Source organism: Melitaea cinxia, chromosome 17, assembly GCF_905220565.1.
Source record: "Melitaea cinxia chromosome 17, ilMelCinx1.1, whole genome shotgun sequence".
In the NCBI taxonomy this organism is placed as follows: domain Eukaryota; kingdom Metazoa; phylum Arthropoda; class Insecta; order Lepidoptera; family Nymphalidae; genus Melitaea; species Melitaea cinxia.
The window spans coordinates 5,088,428-5,109,972 of record NC_059410.1 but is presented as its reverse complement, the minus strand read 5'-3'; the positions used below and the strand labels follow the sequence as shown (position 1 = coordinate 5,109,972).

The 21,545-nt window shown below is 33.9% G+C and overlaps 1 protein-coding gene across 1 annotated transcript in view; it reads right to left on the bottom strand.

Moving 5' to 3' along the window:
* Nucleotides 1-21,545, bottom strand: part of LOC123661591 (zinc finger protein 608-like) — an 80,749-nt gene that overhangs the window by 2,771 nt on the left and 56,433 nt on the right. Inside the window, exons 2-8 of the mRNA XM_045596542.1 lie at nt 13,736-13,859; nt 3,701-3,788; nt 2,623-3,352; nt 1,763-1,972; nt 1,206-1,316; nt 594-910; nt 13-160 (exon numbers count right to left, since the gene is read on the bottom strand). Of these exons, the coding sequence (XP_045452498.1) occupies nt 13-160; nt 594-910; nt 1,206-1,316; nt 1,763-1,972; nt 2,623-3,352; nt 3,701-3,788; nt 13,736-13,859 (1,728 nt within the window). The remainder of the gene's footprint in view (nt 1-12; nt 161-593; nt 911-1,205; nt 1,317-1,762; nt 1,973-2,622; nt 3,353-3,700; nt 3,789-13,735; nt 13,860-21,545) is intronic.

Sequence of the window (21,545 nt, the reverse complement as noted above, 5' to 3'; positions counted from 1 at the left end):
CCTATCGCATACCTTAACCTCCTCCTTGGGCTTGTCGTCCTTGTCCTTGGGCTTGTGCGCGGGCTGCGGGCGCGGCGCGCCGGCCGCGGCCCCCGGCGGGCCCGTCGCGGGCTTGCCGTCCCCGCCCTCCTTGCGACGCTGATCGAGGCTCATGTAGTATCTGTAACATTTATGATACCCTACTATATAGATTTCCTTACAAACTTCATTTAGTTTTTTTATTTATAGGTATAGCACATACATAAATTTTTACTTTAAGTAAATTACTCATTAACATGATAAGAATAAATGCTTAAATTCGTTAATTCTAAACGTATATAGAAATCATAATTATTTTGAATATGTATAACAAAGCATATTTGCATTTGCAATGCAATAACAATTCACGCTATTATAGCAAACATCTGGTATCAAAAATATTCATATTGTACGAGTATATGTTGAAATGCTCAAACCTAATAAGTAATTGCTTTTGTTCAGTCCAAGATATAGATATATTAAGAGAAATAATACACATAACTAAACGGTACAAACATTTCTATGCTTTCTCCATTTAATTTATTCATTTCAAATATTTTCATAAGGAAACTAACCTTCTCAATTCTTCCTCTCTTGTAGGTCTTTGGAAAGCGTAAGGCCCCATTTGTGCTTTCATTTCAATACTCTCCTTCAAGATCTGATGGTTCTCATTCGGTCTCGATGGATCTTTTCCTTCAGCGGATCTCGGCTGTTTACTCTTGTCCAAAGGACTTGGAGTAGTTTTGGATCGTTCTGACTCCTTGGATTTGTCGTCTAGCGGCGGTCCAGGGGGAGGCCCCGACTCCACGTTGTAGGGAAAATTCGGAACGTAATTATAGGGGTAGAAGTGTGGCGGGAGAACTTTCTGAGGACCACTTTCTGACTTCCCATCCTGAAACAAATATTTTAACGATTTATTTTATATGCTACGCAAATTATTATGTAAAATATAATCATATTAATCGACGACAACAGTATTTGCATCGTTAGCAGTAATAAGTGTAAGTGCTGCTAAAGTTTCATTTTGCTTTGAAAAAGATATCTTAAACGCGTATATCCATCAATTCTAAATTAAAGAGCTTTATACACTTTTTAATAGCAGAAAAAACATCTGTGCAGTCAAAATTAAAAGGTTGTTTAAACTCAGCATAGTAAAACTACTTAAATATTAATAATTTATTTCCTACCTTCAAGTCAGTCTTCGGGTCTCCTTTCGAGAGGTCTTCCTTTCCTTTGTCGCTGGGCGGTGGAGCAGTCGCAGGGTGCGTTGGCGGAAGGTACGGCGGCTGACCGTAATACTGTATTTATAATATTATTTTATTTATTAAATTTATTCATTTCTGTATACCGGTCAAGTGTCTAATACTATTAAAATATATTTCATATAAGTTTTTCTTCATCGTTTATTTTAAAACATAACAAAATAATTATGGTAGGTAGTACGTATCCCCCATTCCTAACACGCACGTTGAAGATGGAATGGGAATACTGCTAAATGCTAATTTATAACGCAAACTAATTGACTTGAAAAGTATATCAAAAAAGTTTTTCAGTGTATAGACTTATTAAAATACAATTAAATATTTAGATTTCATATAAGTGTGGGCGAGCTTAACGGTTCTATTCTCTTTTACTTACGTACGTTTTCTCAAGAAAAGCTTATATCAGAATGATGGATCCTCTTTCAACTCTCACAACAAACAACTCTCTCTCCCTCTTAGGTATAACACTATATCTACTCTACCTGATGATAGACCGGGAAGGGTCTGTGGCCAGCATCAGCGTCAGCCGCTCCTTCAGTGGGGGCCGCGTCATCAGATATGTCGGAGTAGGCGGGAGAGCGCACCCCCGGGGTGGGCGAGCGCCTAGCACGCCGCTTGCCTGGTGATTCATCCGGGGGAGACTCTGTCGACTTGCGCTCTTCGGAGGGCATTAGTGCTGAACGAGGCTTCACCTGAAGAGTGTTGATGAAACTTTTTAGAAATTATTTTTAGTAACAACTATAGTTAAGGAGATCTGCTATATAGCTCTATCTCAATCAAACAAGATTGGTATGAAATTCATTCAAATCAATATTTGTATTATTATTTGAACACAATGTTTTAGATTTTTTATTATAAATAAACGCTTTACAGTCAACGGCCCCCAGTAGGATTATCTCCTGTGTCGGGAGTTCAGAAATACAAACAATACACAAGCACCAACGACCAGACCACGGCAAACATCTGTAAAGCCAATTACAAATGTTTGCCATGTGCGGGAGATCGAACCCGCAACCACCAGCGCAACAGTCACAAACCAGTGCTGTGACCTTTGCACCAACGCGTCGTCAAATAAAATAGTCAATAAATAATTTTTAATAGCGTAAATTCGATTTTCGGATTACCAAAATATAAAAAAAAGACGGTCAATGTCAACAATTTTAATATACTTTCGCGGAAAGCCTCGGCGTAAAAGCAATTTTCAGTTATTTATCTTTAGTACATAAACTAAACGAGCATATATTAGGAATGTTCAAACCATTTGACATTAATTGGTGCTAGTTATTTCAATATTGCTAATTATTTTTTTATAGTACATAAATATTCAAACAAGATAATTTACCTTGAATTGTGTCAGCTGTGTCGCCGGCTGTATCGCAGGGAGAGATTCAGAGGGAGGAGTGACGGACTCAGGGGGTGTCGGAGGGCGCTCCGCCGGCGGCTGCGGCTCCGGGGTCGATGCAAACTCCTCAAACCTAGGTTGCGGTGGAGATTCTACTGCATCTGTTTTCTCCGGAGATTTTTCCGGCGATTTATCACTTTTCTCTTCCGGTGATTTTGTGGGCGTTGGAGATTTGACTGGTGTAACTGGTGTCGCAGGTTCTGAAGGCGGTCGCACTGGTGATGATGGTTCCGCTGTCGGTTCCTCTAGCTCGGAACTTGAGCCATCTTTGTCGTCCTCATCCGGCGAACCATGAGCGTGCGATCGGTGATATTTCAAGCCGTTCGCGTGTTTGTATTTTTTAGAACAATTAGGCTCTGGACATTCCAGTAATACTGGGTCTGGCGGAGGCGACGAAGGGGTAGGCGGAGGACGTTTTGTCTTAGGTGTAGGAGGACGTTCTTCCGCATCAGAATTGCGTTTCCTTTTAGAGTCTGGTCTTGGTGGAGTGAAAGGAGTCGGGGACGGCAGAGCTCGTCGGCCTTTGGCGCCGCCATTTCTCAGCTTACTATGTACAGAAGAACGCGTCTCGGTAAAGTTTGTCATGTCCGTAGGAGCGGCACCTCTGCCGCGTTTTGCTCGACCCTTAGGTGTCCGCGCATCTAGTTCCTCGGTAGGAGAGTCGCAAAACCTGAAACAGAATGTAATTTTTCTATTTCTATTTCTAAAAACGTCTAGTAAAAAAAAAACATCAAGAAGCTAATGTGACAGCGATCACGGGTTCGATCACCTCAAATAACAAATGCTACTATACCCATACCATCTGTATTAATCACGTTCTTAGCAGTTTGGTTTCCGTCTGTAGTCAAAATAATAGTTTTACAAACTTGTTAAATACTAAGGCCCAATGCGATAATCTGTTTGAGTACATACAACTTTACTGTAACTTATATAATTAGTTTATACGGAATTAGTTAAAATTATATAATCAACTTAAAGTTATACAATTAGGTTAAAATGATAAGTAATATAGACTAACCGTGGCGGCGCCCAATCGTGTCGCGTGCAGTCCAATAAAGTTCCAACGTAAGTCTTCCCTCGCCACGTTACGTTCACAACCAACACGCCTGTGAAAATAAAAATCATTAAAATAATACTAATACATAAACCGATTAATAGTGTCGAAACTTTTTTATTGGGGTCGATAAGGACGAAATGGATGCAGTTGAGTTATTGGCGAAGCGATCCAATTTGTCACGAGGGCGCTCATTTGCATAGAGTGAGAAGGGCGTGCGGCGAACCGGGCGCTCCAGGAACGTGACTTTAGCCGCATATTTAGAAACGCTCGCGTTACCCTAAACCACCCTCGCTTATCACGCTTGCGTGCTAACTTATGCAAATTTAATTAATCAATTTAATCCCGTTCTACACGGTTCGTATAAAACTTTTCCACCAGATTATTTTCTATTTTTACATTTTGTATAAACGACGGTGCTGTTTTTATTCAACCCGTAGTTTGCGAGTTGGCGAGCGTGTTAATCCATTTGTCCGCAAAAGTTACTCGAGTGTAAAATAAACAAATTGCTATGAAAATGAGGGTAGCGAGCAAACCAAGCTTTAATCCTTAGGGAATAATTCTGCTACTCTAACGTATATTAAGTATATAAAGAAGAAATAAAAAAAAAAATGACTACATAGAATAAAACCAAACCAGTTGAGACAACAAACAAACTACGTATGTACAATGGTTTTGATACAAAACATCTAAATGTATAACTAAATTACATCTGAACATGACACGAACATAAGCAATATTTCCGTGAGGGTATAAATCAGAGGAATAATAAACAGATGAAGTCGCTCGGTAGCCGGCATCATGCGATGTCTCAATAATTCTCTTTCAACATTTATTATTCCTCAAAACAATGGACACATAAAGCATTTCTCTATAAGCATTAGTATTATAAGAGCGAGTTATTGTTCTGAGTGAATCAATGGGCATAATGATAGATGAATTAAATTGTCAGCACGATTTAGTGATAAATAGAATCAAGTTTTGAGAATGAGGCGTTTATAAACTAGTGTTATTTTGGTGTGCGTAACAAGCGGCAACATAGTACGAGTCTAACATATTAATGTAAATAAAAAATAAATAGATTGCGTAAATAAATCTTTGAAAATGTCAGTCTTTAAGCATCAACGCGTAATAAATCTGTTTCAAACATGTAATTGAATAATTGTGTTTGCTCGCAAACGAAAAAAAACCGACTTCAATTACATCGACGAGTAGTACAACGTAGATCGACGAAAAAATAGTCAAGTAACTGCGCGTTATCAAAGATTACTCAAAAAGTAGTTATCAGATCTCAATAAAATTTATATGTGACCACATGACAAACATCAGCTTTCGATTATATTAAAAATTATTAAAATCGGTACACCCAGTAAAAAGTTATTGCGGATTTTCAAGAAGTTCCTTCAATTTCTCTGGGATCCCATCATCAGATCCTGGTTTCCTTATCATGGTACTAAACTAAGAATATCTTCTTTCCAACAAAAAAAGAATTATCAAAATCGGTACATCCAGTAGAAAGTTATGCGGTATAATACAACGTAGGTCGACGAAAAAAGCGTCAAGTAAAAACGCATTATTAGATATAACTCGAAAAGTAGTTGTTAGATCTCAAATAAATTTAAATGGGACCAATTGGCACACACTACCTTTCGATTAAAAGAAAATTTGTCGAAATCGCTCCACCCAGTCAAAAGTTCTGATGTAACATACATAAAAAAAAAAAAAAAAAAAAAAAAAAAAAAAATACAATCGAATTGAGAACCTCCTCCTTTTTGGAAGTCGGTTAAAAAGAAAACAAAAACAATTATAAGAATGACTCATAACTAGTAACATTTACATGAATAAAAATTTAATAACAAATATATTTTGTATTCTTTTCCTTAAACTTTCATCATTATGAAGACTGTCTTGACTTTATTTTACTTTGTTCTTGTTATTTAAAAAGAAACTTAAGTTTCAAAGAGGTTAAGTACCACGATAGCAGGAATATTAAAAAGTGGGCAGATGGAACTTCCGAACTCAGGAAATTGTCGAGCGCGCGCCTCACTTTTATTATTTAGGGGTGGATTTCGCTTGTAAATTGTTAATATGGGCGACTGGTCACGGAAAAGTTAAATTAGACGTCCGGCCTTTTTGTTTGCATATGTCCGATTCGATTTGTACGGCTGTCACTAATGGATATGGGTCTGTAACGGGAATTAACATAGTATGTATGTTTAACCTCAACACTAACGCATTTAAAATAAAACACTACATGATTACACAATAATTACAATCGGTATGTATAAATACGATTAAATCGCGTATTGCAGACGTATTTAAAAAAAATATGTTTTGAAATTATTCTGTTACGGAGATATTATTATTCAGTTCACAGATAAATATATAAGATTTTTACATTAGGGGTTCGCAAACAATTTTTTAGTATCTACACGTGCACATTTTCTCACAGCGATTTCTACGCAGCGCGCCAAAGATGAACTTTAAAAGAAAATAGTTTCTATTTGAAATAACTAGTGGAAGTTGCGGGTATTGTATTATATTTATGTAATTTACAGTATACTAACAACAACAAATAGAAAAAAAGAGATAATCGGAAAAATATTGAAAATAAACGCCCCATTGTCCAACCTCAATGTCTAACTTGTGAATATTAAAACTTTTTTTTTTATATTTTAAACACAACGGCGGAATAAAATACTTCGGCCAATTAGGTATAAAAACTTAACATTTAAAACACTGTACTGATTATTAAATGAATTGTTTATTATAAATAAAATAAAACAAAGTACGTAAGTAAATTGTAGACAAATTCGCGCTACAATTTACTTATGTAGCCTGATTGAGAGCATCATACTCGGGACACAGAACGGTATCAGTTCTTTTAGGTTTCTAATTACCTGGGGCCGTAATCAACCTATGGATGCCAAACACTCGTTTGTGTTTAGCTCATTTTTTATCTCCTAGTTGGTATCTCAGTGTGATCGGGCTGAGGCTTCGTAGATATAAATTATACAATTTTCATAGCGGAGGTCCGCCAAGATTCATTATATACGATAGATTTTTTAACTTATTTTATAACTTTAGTAAACGAAACTAAAAATGAAAATGATATTAGATTTTAGAATTGTTTTTTAACGTTATAATGGAACTGAAAAGGTCCGCCTTGTTGTGACAGGTATTTTATTTTTTACAAAGTTCACAGAAAACAAACTAAGTTATGTTATTTTTTACTTAATACCTACATTTATTTTACAGATATGTAACAACGAATCTCGTTTTTTACTTACACGGAAAGGAGGCGGGCGAACGTCCATAGAAAGTTGGGCCTGAACGTTACATTGATGATTTTAGTATTATTCTATAGAAACTATAGTCCTTTATCAAATACAGAACATTTTGCATAAATCCTTCATGGGAGAAAAAAGTTACAAGATGACTTTCTTTAGTAAAAAAAATAACCTCAAATCGTTATAATCACTCAGTACTTGTGTTATTTAAAGTACAATTACACGATTGTGGACACCTACGGTTCAATGATAAAGCATGTTTATTACAATATTGAATCTATGTATTTGTTATTTTTCATTTGTCAATAATAAAGGGGAGAGTTAAATAAAAAATGGTTAATTATTTTAACATTTATTTATTCATCATCATAAATTATTAGAACGTTATCTAAACATTGTGCAGGTGGTATTAGATTTTCTTGATGTCTTGCCCAGCCTAGATACCATATTACGGACATTAATGGCAACAGCAACCTACTGTTCGTCTACCTAAGACACAATTACAATAATAAACTCGGATGGCGTTCCTTCCTCTGCGAGAATTGTCAACTAATATGTAAAAAACGTCGTTGTGTGTTGTTGTTGTGCTTTTGTTGTTAAACGTAGCGAAAGTCGTGAAAGAAAACCAAAAGATCAAACGAAATGCACAAAACACAAAAATATTCACTGCCGCAAGCTGAGAACAAAACGAGTGAATGGCTTTGACACTTGACTTACACCTGACTTAATGTTTTTACACCTTTGATTGCCACCTTAAAAAATAAAGGTAGTCGTTTTTTTTATACTAATCTCTTTTTTTAGATAAAATCATTATAACCATTGCAAATCACGATAGCATTGCATACTTTTATTATGCAACATAAGTACATAATAAAAAACCTTAAAAATAAAGACAAATGAAACGAATCAGCAATCCAATAATTCGTTTTTCTCAGCTAGCAACATTTGAAGTGTCTCTATAGGACAGAAAAATATACTAGGACACAGGAAAACAAAAGTGTTTCAATTTATTAATCAATTTACTATCCCATGGTAAAATAACGAATCGTTTCGCCATTGGGAATGAAAAAACTTGAAACGAATATTGATAAATATTTCAATGATGTAACGGACAGTAAAGTTCAGGCCCATTTTCGCCCGTGGCCTTTCTTACAAAAATATTATTTATGATGATCATTTTAAAGTTACATCCCATTTCACTCATTTTTCTTTGCTAATTAAATATAATTATGTATAAAAATCTTCAAAAATTACTAGAGGTTTTAATACTTTAAATCAACAAATAATACAAAATCCTTTCTTCTATATTTTAATTTCATAAGTGTCTATAATACGCACGTATTGACGGTCGCTTCCAAGACTAATAATAAAAATAAAGAAAGAAAAAACTAAAGGATATCCTGTATAAAGGAAATGTTCCTTTGAGTTTTTGCTCGATTGTCTCGTCTGTCCAAATTGTCTCTCAAAAAGTAATGTCAAACACTTTAATGGTCGAATCAGCGTGGGGTTGGAACTTTTTTCTAAAACATATTATAACAGACGATTTTTTTTATCTAAATGCTTTAATATATCCATCTACTAAGGTATCTGTTGATCAGATTTCAAAATTTATCTTTTACGTCAAAATATAAAATATAACAAAATTGGTTGTCTGTAAAGTTGGTTTACGGACGATAGTTCAACGTGACAACGTCATAACAAAACATCTCCTCGGACGCATAGGCCAATGAAGTGGAAGAGAGATAGATGCGGCGCAAGCATACAATGTATGTAACGGGACAATGAGCGCAACGGGACAATCAACGCTTTTTCGTTCATGCAGCCGGCGTTCATCGATTTATTAGACGTGGTCACGTCAATAATGAAGTGTATTGACAAAAAGTGTACATACTAAAATAGTATTACCATAGCGCTTACTTGTCACAAAATAGAAGGATAATTTCTCACGATTCGATGTCTGGCGGACTACTCAGTTTAAGATAGATTTATTCATCGTACCCTGTGGGCGGAGGCTCTAATCAGACCTGACCGCAGCCATTGTTCTCACACCCGTACAAACAACGCGGCCAAGCATTCGTTTACACCCATTCAAAGCAAAACAAACTTTGGGCTCTTAAAAGCTTGTCGACCGAGTTAATTAAAATTACCGGCCGGATCCACTTTACGTCTGTGATATAAAATGATATGATAACGAAAACGACTCTTTTAATTTACGCCGTGTATTTTTATAGTAAATGTTGTTCAAAGTCTTATTTTCATTTAAAATTTGACCCAGTTTATTTAATATGATGATGATTCAAAAGTTTTTTGAAGCCTACTTTAATAAAGAAATATTTGGTTTGATAAAATACATTTCATACTCATTATGTATACCGATACAAATATTAATACACAATATATGCTTACATATAATATGCCGTTTTTTTTTTGTAACATTACGTCTGTATTTGTGGAAAAAACCTGCACATTTTTTTTTAAATAATGTACAAAAGTATACTGAATAATAATCCGTACATTGACTTTGTATTCTTTCTGCAAAAACTACTTCAACTCGAAACATAAACTAGATATCTCGCAGAGCTTGTTATTTACATTTGATATTTTATTCAACTTGCTCAACGTCAATTTCAAATCTTATAAAAACATAGTTTCATATTATCATATTTTATAGATCTCATGAAAATCTAAAATAGTAACTTGATGTATATGTGAAATAATATTTACCTACATTAGTAGGTAAATATTATGATATAAATAATATAAATAAAATGTAACTACGTTAGTATCTTTAAAACTTTACCTACTTTCTTATTAAATTATGTTAGCTTTTTGAAAGATGTTGCTGATTTGACTCAACTTATATAAAAAGTGCAGCTTGTAACAGAGGGTATTCATTCCTCGATTGGATTTTATCAAGAACGCTTGAACAGTGAGAACTAGTTCACGTTGGTTGCTGTTAATAGATGTCATTACAAGGATTGTTGACTGAATAGTTCGAGATTAGTTAGTATTACTTAAAGTACCTAAAAATGGCTTGAGAAACCCAAGGGAGACTGTGTTTAGCACGACTGTTCCATGTAGCGTAAGTGAGAGCGAGCGTAGCGACCAGTCAGATAGTTCTAACATACGAAAGGTGAACAATAAATGTGGTACAAAGAGGTCGTGAATCGTTGTAATATTAATGATCATACACAACATTAGCCCCCCTATGTACATATTATCAATTTGTAAGCAAGCGAAGCTGCGGACAACTGCTAGTATTTATAAGTAATTTCCAAACCAGATTTGTTGGGATAACGATTCAACGAAATAAAATACTGCCAGCATTATTGCGACCATTTAACACGGAAAAGATTTATACGGTAATTGGCTGTAAACTTATATTTGTAAGCACTTACAGCCAATTCTTTCTCTACATTACTCAAAAATTAAAAAAAAAATTGGTTGCCTGTAAAGTCGGTATACGGGCGAAAGTTTTACGTGACAACGACTTTGAGTGGTAAAATAATTTTAATGTGAATATTCATTCGTATAGTAGGAAGAAGGATGAAATAATAGTAACAATTTAAAACATTTATTTATACAAAGAATTATATTTAAAACATTAATTTATACAAAGAATCTCGCACTGAATTTCATATTAACAAAATTTTATTTTTACCTTTACACATACATACGTAATTATATACAAATATACATACAATAACTTGCAATACATTTGCGTACAATGAAACAGCGTTTACTACAACTTAACTTATTCCTATCTGAGTGATTTTGCCCGAGTGGAAGGGACGCGTGCCTCTCACTCGCTCTCATTGTGAGCGCATAACGTGAGCGGAGCGTAACGCAGTTTCTTGAAGTGTCACCCGGCAAACCATTTTATAAGACGTTGTCACGTCAAAAAAATAACATATCTATTTATTCTTCACTTTTGTATGATTTAAACAAAACAAAATGATAAAACGATTTCATAAGCAAATTATTTTTCCATTTTATAACTTAATTTAAACAAAACAAACTCCGTAATACAAGTGAAACGTTTTTAGGTAAAATATGAAGGCAGTCCTACGTAACGTAAGTCTTCAGTATTTAATTTCCCTAAGCCCCTCTGGTATTAACCTAAAATAAATAAGCTGGAAGGGCGTGAATTTCCCCTCCGTCCGAGTGGATAAATTTGGAAGTGCCGGGCAGATGTTGATTTATTATCGAGTTTTATAATAATTATACGCAGCGCTGAGGGAGACGTATTGTGTTTCTAATAGCGTAATATACAAAGAACAGACTAAGATTTAATTGCCTTAAATAATTCGTAGCAAAGTGATCCCTATTGTATGTGTAAATGTATCAAAATTGTAAAGCCGGGTAAGTAGTAGTAACAATGTGTTTTTTCTAGTAATGGGCGACAGTGTATCATGGTGGATATTAGCGATGAGGAATGAGACTTATCGAACAATAGACGAGTCTAACACGAAATAATATAATATTAACATCAACTATATTACAAGATAAATCACTTTTGTAATGTTGATAATGTGTAAACATATCAAATTCTAATCCTAACTGTATGTATAGTTAACATATGAATCCTAGTTTATGCTTTAAGACATTCCTTTCCAAATTAAGATTTTCAGTTCTTCTACATATTAAAGTTTGTTTGTTACTTTTAAACTTTTTTTTTTATGTCACTAGGTCGGCAAACAAGCGTACGACTCACCTGATGGTAAGCGATTACCGTAGCTTATAGACACCTGCAACACCAGAAGCATCGCAAGCGCGTTGCCGACCCAATTCCCACTCCCCCCAGGAGCTCTGGTCACCTTACTCACCAACAGGAACAAAATACTGCTTGAAAACAGTATTATTTTGCTGTGATCTTCTGTAAGGTCGAGGTCAGTCGACCCCAGTCGGGCTGCTCCATATTTTGAGCAGGAAATTCCTGCTGTGCCCTACCTTAAGTCAGTAAACTAAAGTAATGTATCTATAAATTATAATAAATAATATTGTATACGATAATTAGTAAATTTTAAACATGCCGCTTCTTATAAAATGTGATTGAATCATAATAAATCATTGTTTATAAGATTAGAATAAAAACCAGGAGTTTTAAAAGGATAAATTTAATATAATTTATATGCATAGCTTTTCTTCGAGTTTAGAGTCAGATGCACAAACAAAGAATATCAAGTTTAATGAGTTAAGAAAAAACTCATTTAAGTATGCAAAAGGGATGTTTTGCAGATTACAAGCAGTCTTTATTTTGACCATACTTAGACGTTTTTTCTTTAAATTATGCTGATATCATCGTGCCCGGTTAAATGTAATTACTCAGAATCTGACGCCACTGTTTTACATGCGGCGTGGCTTGGTTTAGTGAAAAAATTACACGAGGGAATGATGCTACAAAAGTACGAGACGCTTTGTTAAAAAGTTTTCTACTGTTGCCGACGGAAATCATTTGTTATTTCAATTTACAACGATTTAGCGAGCTTTTTTTTCTACTCGTAATTATAAATACAAATTTTTGAGTTGTGCGATTCAATATATTATTTTATTATAAACTTTATCATATTTGTAACATAAATAAATATATAAATAAATATATATATTGTGAATTGATTGATTACTATTTTTTTAACCGACTTCCAAAAAAGGAGGAGGTTCTCAATTCGACTGTTTTTTTTTTGTAATGTAACATACATGCGAATGCGTTTTTACTTGACGCTTTTTTCGTCGATCTACGTTGTATTATACCGCATAAACATTCTACTAGATGTAACGATTTTAATAATTCTTTTTTTGTTGGAAAGAGGATATCCCTAGTTTGGTACCATGATAAGGAAACCAGGATCTGATAATGGGATCCCAGAGAAATCGAGGGAAACTCTCGAAAATCCGCAATAACTTTTTACTGGGTATACCGATTTTGATAATTTTTGATTTAATCGAAAGCTGATGTTTATCATGTGGTCACATATAAATGTTATCGAGATCTGATAACTACTTTTTTAGTAATCTTTGATAACGCGTAGTTACTTGACTATTTTTTCGTCGATATACGTTGTATTACTCGTCGATGTAATTGAAGTCGGATTTTTTTCGTTTGCGAGCAAACACAATTAAATTCTTGGAGATTTTGGTATGAATCGTTAGAACATCTTTTTCATTTGTACCTACTTTACAAACCAATTTAGAAGACTTAGAAAAACCCATCTCCCTGTTTTTTTTTTAAACACCATAGTTTATAGTTTACTAGGTGACTTGGCGAACTTAGTATCGTCTTATTTTTTATCTTAAATATAATAATTACGTATAATAAAATATAGCCTATCTTTCAAGTTGAATCAAACTGGATATGGTGTGCAAATTTGATTAAAATCAGTTAAGTAGTTTAGGAGTCCATCGCGGACAAACAACGTAACGCGTAATTTATATATTTTAAGATTATTGAACAGAATTATCATATAAAATAGAAATAGTTGTTTATAGTGTGTAAAATAAATCGAAAGAAAAATATTCCTAAATAGAAAAAAATAATTAATTAATTTTAATTATGGAAGGAACACATTTGTTTATTGTTTATTATGATGATGAAAATGAGGGGTATGCATGGATTGCGAAGCGGACATAAGTACTAGGCGTGCATAAGCGTGCTGGAAGTGTCAAGTGAGGCGCTACGGTGCGTTGGGTTCGTGCGCTAGTAACAACTCACCACCTTCCGTTTCGTGCCACACGATGCCCTCCAGCGTGACCGAAGTACCAGGCTCGCATGGCCCCAGGCAGTCCGGCTCGGTGATGGTTCCCACCGATGTACCGACACATACTTCTGCTGTCTCCTATGAACAAAATGAAGTTTTTAATATTGTTTTCATATAATATTTTAATTTACTTTTACATCTACTATGTATTTACAATTAACGGTAACGCTAAACAGTGTGTCAGTGTCAATTTTATATTACACTTTTTTTAATTCACATTTTTTTATTACAATTTTATAAATAATTTAGTACTTATATAGAAATAATATTCATATTTAGTTTTAATTTGTATTATCCGTAAAAAATAAAGAATTTGAAGTTGAATTTTCTTTAATTTTATCTTTTTCTTTGTAAAAAAGAAATAAACATTTTTTGTTCGGTCAATAGGAACGACAATCGCCCGCGGTACTTACTAGGATGGCATAAATGCAAAGAACGTTTACGGTGTGGAACATAATCAAATGAAGCCATTTACATTCAGCGGCCGATGTATGAAAGAGCAACGATATCGCCTCGTCTCCCTCACGCACACGGTTAATGGCATCGCAAATTATGGACTTGAGCATCCCTACAGTGAATCCGTAGAGATGTCGACTCGCAAATGTACTATCGGAAAAATAACAAAATTTTATATGAACTGAGAGAACTTATAATCTTTTCACGTTTTGGTAAGAATTTATTTTGGGATTTCGTTCACATTGTATAGAAGCGCAATTCTATTATAGCAACCGTGTCATATTACAATTGCCGATCTTTGATAGACTATTGTGAGTTTCTTACGTCCAATATTTTTGACAGGATAATGATAGGATGGATGGATAAGGAGGATAATGATATTGCATCAAAATTACCAATTACTGTTCGGCTATTGGAATACAAATGCACATTAAATTCAATAAAAAATAATAAACATTAAAATATTCTATTGATGCAGATGATGATCATTCCACTTAAACTTTGCTTTCAAGGATTAGATTAACAAGATAATTTACTTAAAAGAGAGCAGTTTTAGTAACTATTGTACACCAACTCAAACATCTTACAGGAATTAATGATAGCTCTCTAAGCTTGCAACCGACAGCTGAATACGACTAAACTCGGTAAAGCTTCGAATAAAACTTCAGAAAAACACAGCCTCGGTCTATTGCTCGCTACATTAGCCACGTATAATGTCTATTTTAACAGCTGGAGATCCCTACCGTAACTGCGATGTACATTGTTAACCGGACTGCGACATTAATTATTACGAAACGGCTACTAAACTGACCTCATAACGAGCTATTAAATTATAACATCTTATTCATTACGTTAGCCCTATCGTTGGAACTCGGAATGTAATCACGCGTCTAAGAATCTCAAGCGATAACAGCAAATAGACGATTATCTCATACCCACGCGTCGAATATAAATAGCGTAAACGTTGTATTGTTAGACGAAGACAAATGTGCGATCGTCTTACGCCCACTCGGTGTCCGTTACAAGACAATACTCTGTTTATTTGTACAGCTAAGCCGCATATTAAATATTTCGACACGCCATGTCGCCATTAAATCTTTTATGAGCGCTTCGCCGTTACGAGGCAAGGGGAGGCATTGTACGCTTAGACGGCACGACCGGAGGGGTCGCACGGTTGTGAACGTCAATGCTCGCTCGGAGTCGACTGCAAACAAGGGTCGCCAGCTGCCGTTTTATCTCGCCAAACTACGGAAAGTTTACGACGGGAACTCAAAAAAAAATTCGATTTATATTAACATTTCAATATAAGTCGAGCGTGCGCTAGCGTATCGACGCAAATAAGCGACGGAGCCACGGCGGTGTCAAAAGACAATACGTTGTAAATCAATTCAGGCGACGGGAACAAAGGAGCGCGCGAGGAGAGAATGTAATGAGCGGGCAAACTCCGATTTGGACGCCGAAGGCGGTCGTTTGAACATCTTTCTCTTTGAAGCGCGTCGGAGGAACTAATTTGTAGTTTCCGCCTCGCACCGCAAATGGAAAGTGCAGCAACTGACATCTACATGCCTAATGACTCGAAGCAATGTCTCTCCTGCAGACCTTCGACTCAAGCAATATCACTAAAATGCGAGCACGATGTACACGAGGCCGTAAAATCCGACAAATCTCTGCCAGATTGAGATACATATTTGGCAACCGCTGCCTATTGAATAATTTCTAGCGTTAGAATTCGTAACGAACTTCGTTAAAGTATTTATCATTGAAGTAAGAATAAAAAATGACATGATTGAGACTAACGTCGACAGTGAGGGGAGCACATTGGCGTGCCAAGGGCAATAAATACTGTGGAGACTAAAACGTCTTGTTTAAACACAATTCGGGACAATAATACTAGGGGTGATATAAATATAGTCGTGAGGAGCGTACTGCTAAACGACAATATTTCTTCAAGCGTAGAAAATACATTACATGTTTCTGCAGTCATTTCGTATCATACTCATTGGCTTACTCAAACAGTTAAGTGTAAAAATTTAGATAATTTTAAACACTATTGTTCACACAGTAAATTAAATTCCGAAACGCCAATTAAAACAGTAAACAATCTGTATAATAAATAAAACAAAGTAAATAAACACGTTAATAAAGAAAACAAAGAATTAATTGAAAGAAAAGCATTGCGTAATTGGAGATAATACAGTTTTTCTCGTTTTCTCTATAAAGCCTGGTAGCAATGTTTTATTTACAGATGAGCAAATTGAAGCTTTCGAGTTATTTAATAAAACAATATTAATATTTAGAAGTCAAAGATTATCTCCTATTCTGTTTTATTCCTATTAAATTTATGAGCTTGTAGTTAACATTTACTATTTTAATAATATGTTATAATTTATTCTGGGCATTAACTGTTAACCACAAAATAATTATTGTTCTATATTTATCATGATCAAAATTTATAAGATTAATTATGACGTGAAAGTACACGTTTCTGTTCTATAATTTATATTTACCTATAATATTGGCGTAGCTCTATGGCCTTTATGTTTACTACTTTGTGCTATTGATAATCTATAACTAATTGGTCGACATTTAAAATTATCTAATTTAGGTTTTATTATATCTGCCGGCAAATTTAAAAAAGTTTGTTTTGTTTTATCTGTGGTCTATCTATCTACGCTGTCTCAGTTCAAGCAACGTGTATTTGATGTTTTTAATTAAGAATTAATAAAGAAATTACTAGGTACTGTTTCTTTTCTTTCAACACAACATTTATATATAAATGTAATCTCGACCGCAAAGACTAATATTCGAGTACCCACGTGACATTGTCATAAAATCTGTGATATTTTTGCATTATAATAAGTTAATAAACGATTCAATATCAAATGTTAACATGAAAGTTCCCGTAAATGCCAGTTTATTTATCAATAAGAACACAATTACTGCTTCGTCTCTATTGCAGCGTGAACTGTATTGTAATTAGTAACGTGACATGACTTGACGTGAGGTCCTATAACCAGGGGTCGCTTATATTGTGTTTCTATTGAACAAATTTATTGTATAATTTAGGTTTAATTTTCTTACAAAATTCCAACTTTCTAAGTAATGTAATAAGAAGCGTTTTTTATTTAAATTGGAATTTGGATTATCTTAACGTAGTTAAGATAAATAATTTATGTTATGATAGGTACTTGTGCAGAATTTTACTATGAATACTAATGATATGACAATTAATACGAAAGTTTAGATAAAGTTTAGTATTATTTCACACAAACACGACTATGGAACCGATTGCAAATTTGCAATGGAAATTCCTACTTACATAGATATTAGAAGATCACAAATAAATTTAATTATAAACATAATATTGTCATAGTTTGATGTGATACGTCGATATTACAATAACAATATACGACGACGATAGACGACGATATTTCAATAAGAATAAAATACATCCCAGCGAATCTTCATGGCTATAATGACATGTGTCGATGTATCATATAGTGCTGTATCGATGCCCCGATGTCTCGTATCGCGCTGGGCCTCCTTAGGTAAAACCGCAAGCCATAGCAATTGAAATATAAAATACTTGAGCTTTCAAAGGCTATGAAATGCTAAGTATGAAAAAATATGAGGAGTAAAATCTACTGAAAGAATGACCTCGTTACGTTTCTTGTAACGCCATCTATCGGAGCTCAATAGGGTTCCGATAGACGACGACAACGTTTTCTAATAACGTCGTCTATCGATAGATAGCGTTATTTGATTCGTTTATGTACCATTTGATATGGTATTAATCTTTTTCTTAGACTAGAAAGCCTTTTTTGTGCCTATAAGACAGTCGACCCGAAGGAGTAAACTCCAGTCGTGCGTTGGAACTGACACACACACTTTTTCTATATTGTCTCTATTATTTGGAAAGTCAGTTTTATACTTTCAAGTTATAATAATAGTTGTAATTATCGCTGACTCGATTCGCAATTAAAACTCAACTTCACGCTCGGATCGTTACTCGGATCAGATAAACAGACAAGTACAATCAGAAGGTTCAAACAATCATAACGAGCTGCAACACAGAAACAAACTACGAACGTAAAAAAAGTCGACACATTTAAAACTATACAATATACTTTATTTGTATCTTCAAACTATTATTTGTATATATTTATTTATAGTAGCGTCTCGTAGTATTTTAAATATTCATCCTATAAATGTGCCTGAGGGTATGCCAACGAAACATAAAATTTAAGGATGAATAAGAGTAACGACGCGTAATTTTTAGTCCCAAATTTTGCTTAAAAAGCAGACTATGTATTATTCTGGATCGCCAGCTATTTACGTATCATCTTTGGATACAATCAGTCTAGTAGGATTTGTGTGAAAGAGTAACAATACCTCACACACTTTCGCATTTATAACTGCAGGATATTCAACATAACTTTTTTATCAACGCCACTTCTTTCTTGTGGCCATTTCTAAAACCCATTCAACGTCTGCCATACATTTATTTTTCATATGAAAAGAATCATTCTACTATTCAACTCCAAGTGTTATCTCTGTGCCAAATTTCATGCATCCAACTTTCGCATATAATACAATAAATAGTAGGTAGTAAGGACGCTCGTTTCAAATTAATTTATTTTATAACTGAAATAATTTAACTATTACACTATCGAAATAATAAAATAGATTATTAATTACTTACTTTTATATATCTTTATACATATCGTATTATCTTTAAATATTTCTAATTTAAATAGAGTAAATTTAGCATGTATTACTGAAATCTCTTGACTTAAATATGTAATTAAAATAGACAAAAAGTATTAAAACAGCTAATTCGTCGCAATCATTCCATTATCGTATAATTTTAACAGAACGAAGTTGAAAGGCACAATTAAATTGAAAACAATCGCACTCGCCGGAGACTGCGATATTAATTAAAAATAAAACCTCACTCCATCGGCCGATGTTTTGTTACATTTATATTTATATAAACGTAGCGAAACATATAATTTTATAATTAATGTTTTTATCCGTACCTTATAAAAAATATATTAAATTTGATTTTCATTTTTGTTATAAGACTATTAACAAATTATGTCATGTAAACACTGATATAAGAAACTATTTTGTAGTAAGTAGGTTCTTACGGAATAAAAAAATGAAAAATATCTAGTAACCTGCAAAATTTAAAAAACATAGGACTTTTTAAAAATTTCACGTTGGTTAGTTAGCGATAGAAAACGAAGTCTGACGGATTATAAAATTTATTTCAACGCTTTTCACATTTTCTGTATAATAATAAAACATTCATAATTGTAACGAACGTTTCTCAAAAATTAATCACATTTCTGAAGAATCTCGCAATTGCTGATATTCAAATAAAATTACAGAAGCAAAATGAAATTCCGAGAGAAATATTTTTAATAAACACGAGCCGACTGACAAAGACTTATTCAAAGAGGAAGTTCTAATAAAAGACGTATAATAATAAAAGCTTCCATGGACTGTTGAGAATGGCAGCGCTGTTTTTATAATTCGAATAAAGTGTATTCAATAACAAGACAATGATATATCATTTGTAGATAAAAAATATTTGAATACCTACATCGATCAATTTACTTTTTATTATTTGTCCCTAATACTAATTGTAAGATATGTCTGTCTACTGTGGTGTGTCTTCTAATATTAAAATTAAAAATTTTGTTTTATTGCAAAGCATGTGTAAAACTTTCCAGCACTAACTTATTCCATTAAACCTCAATGAATACATTTATTTACGACGGCTAAACCCTAAGTAACAAAAGTCTAGCGCGACGCTAAAATGGCGGCGATGCCTACCATAGACTCCTTTGCAACCAGTTCTTTACAAAAGAAAAAGTTTTCATTCAAAGGAGGTTCAAAAGCGAACCAGACAGCGCGTTATTTGATACTAGCAACGTTTAAAATTGGTATATTAATACTATACAATATTTTATTTATAAAATTTTAATGTCAAATTATAGTTAAATAAAAAGAAGCTTCAACTAAATGCTGACAATTATAATGAATAAAATATTCAAGTAAAGAATGTAGGCATTCATTTTGAATACATAATACACATAATTGTCTCAAGTTAATGAGACATAAACGAGGTCAATTTAATTAGTCATGAATATTGTAATGAAAGCAATTTGAATTTAAAAGTATTTATAAAAAGTAACGTAGTTTTATATCGTCGCTTACCGAATGTGAATTGTAATTAAGTCTATTTTTCTAAATAGTGATTATCGCAACAGAATTACTATTTATATTTTATAATATCTATTTAAATAACGAAATGTGTTAGACTTTATTTAAAATAATTGATAAAAACATTGATATTACTAATTGATAACTTGATTGTGCGATAATAACGAATTCATACATAACATTTAATTCTTGATAATAATTAATGAAACAATCTTAATCGGCACTGCGTTGTGCTATTAATAAAATAACTAGAAAATGTACTTATGATAAGGTTGTTTTAATCGTTTTTATAAGGTAATAATATCGAAGTACGCTGTAGGTATTGTATAATAATTAAAATAGGGGAGCTATAAAGTATTTTAACGATAGAGTTGATACATAAAGGGCCTATTTTATAGTCTGTTTATAAAATTACTTTGCACGATAGGCATTGATATACTTATACATATAGTATGACGTTAAGCAATCCCGTAGAACCTGCTTCGCCTCAACGTATAAACTACTAGTTTTGGATTTACAGTTTCAATATCTGACAAATTCATGATAAAATAAAAAATATCGGCGTCGTCGGGATTATTCAGAGGTGAGCCGGATAGTCCCCATGGAGGAGAAGTCTGGCCTTTTCGCCGAGGCCAGCCGGTCGCTAGAGGGATCCTGTTGCCTGCAGATCAGGGACCCTCCAATTAAAGCGGCTGAAGGCTCCTGCAGGGGTTTGCTCGGTACTGCACCCCCAAGTGCTGAAGCCGACATACGGTCTAGGACTGCCTACCCGGGCGTCCTGGATATCACCCGTAAATGGGTAAAAAAAGGTCCTAACACTAATAAGTTATTTTTTATTTGATTACCTCCTCACAATCTCGGTTTTCATACGAATATCTTTCTCAGCGATTATGAAATTATTTTTTTTACCTCAAATAATTAAAAAGCTACATACTTTATTGGGTCTTAGACGTTTTTAGAACCTTTTGACTTGTATTTATATAGAATCTTAGGTATAGGTTCCCGTTTCCGGATGTCAAAGCGACAACAGTGTATGTTAAGTGCTCCTAGTTTATTAATTGAATTCATAGTGAAATC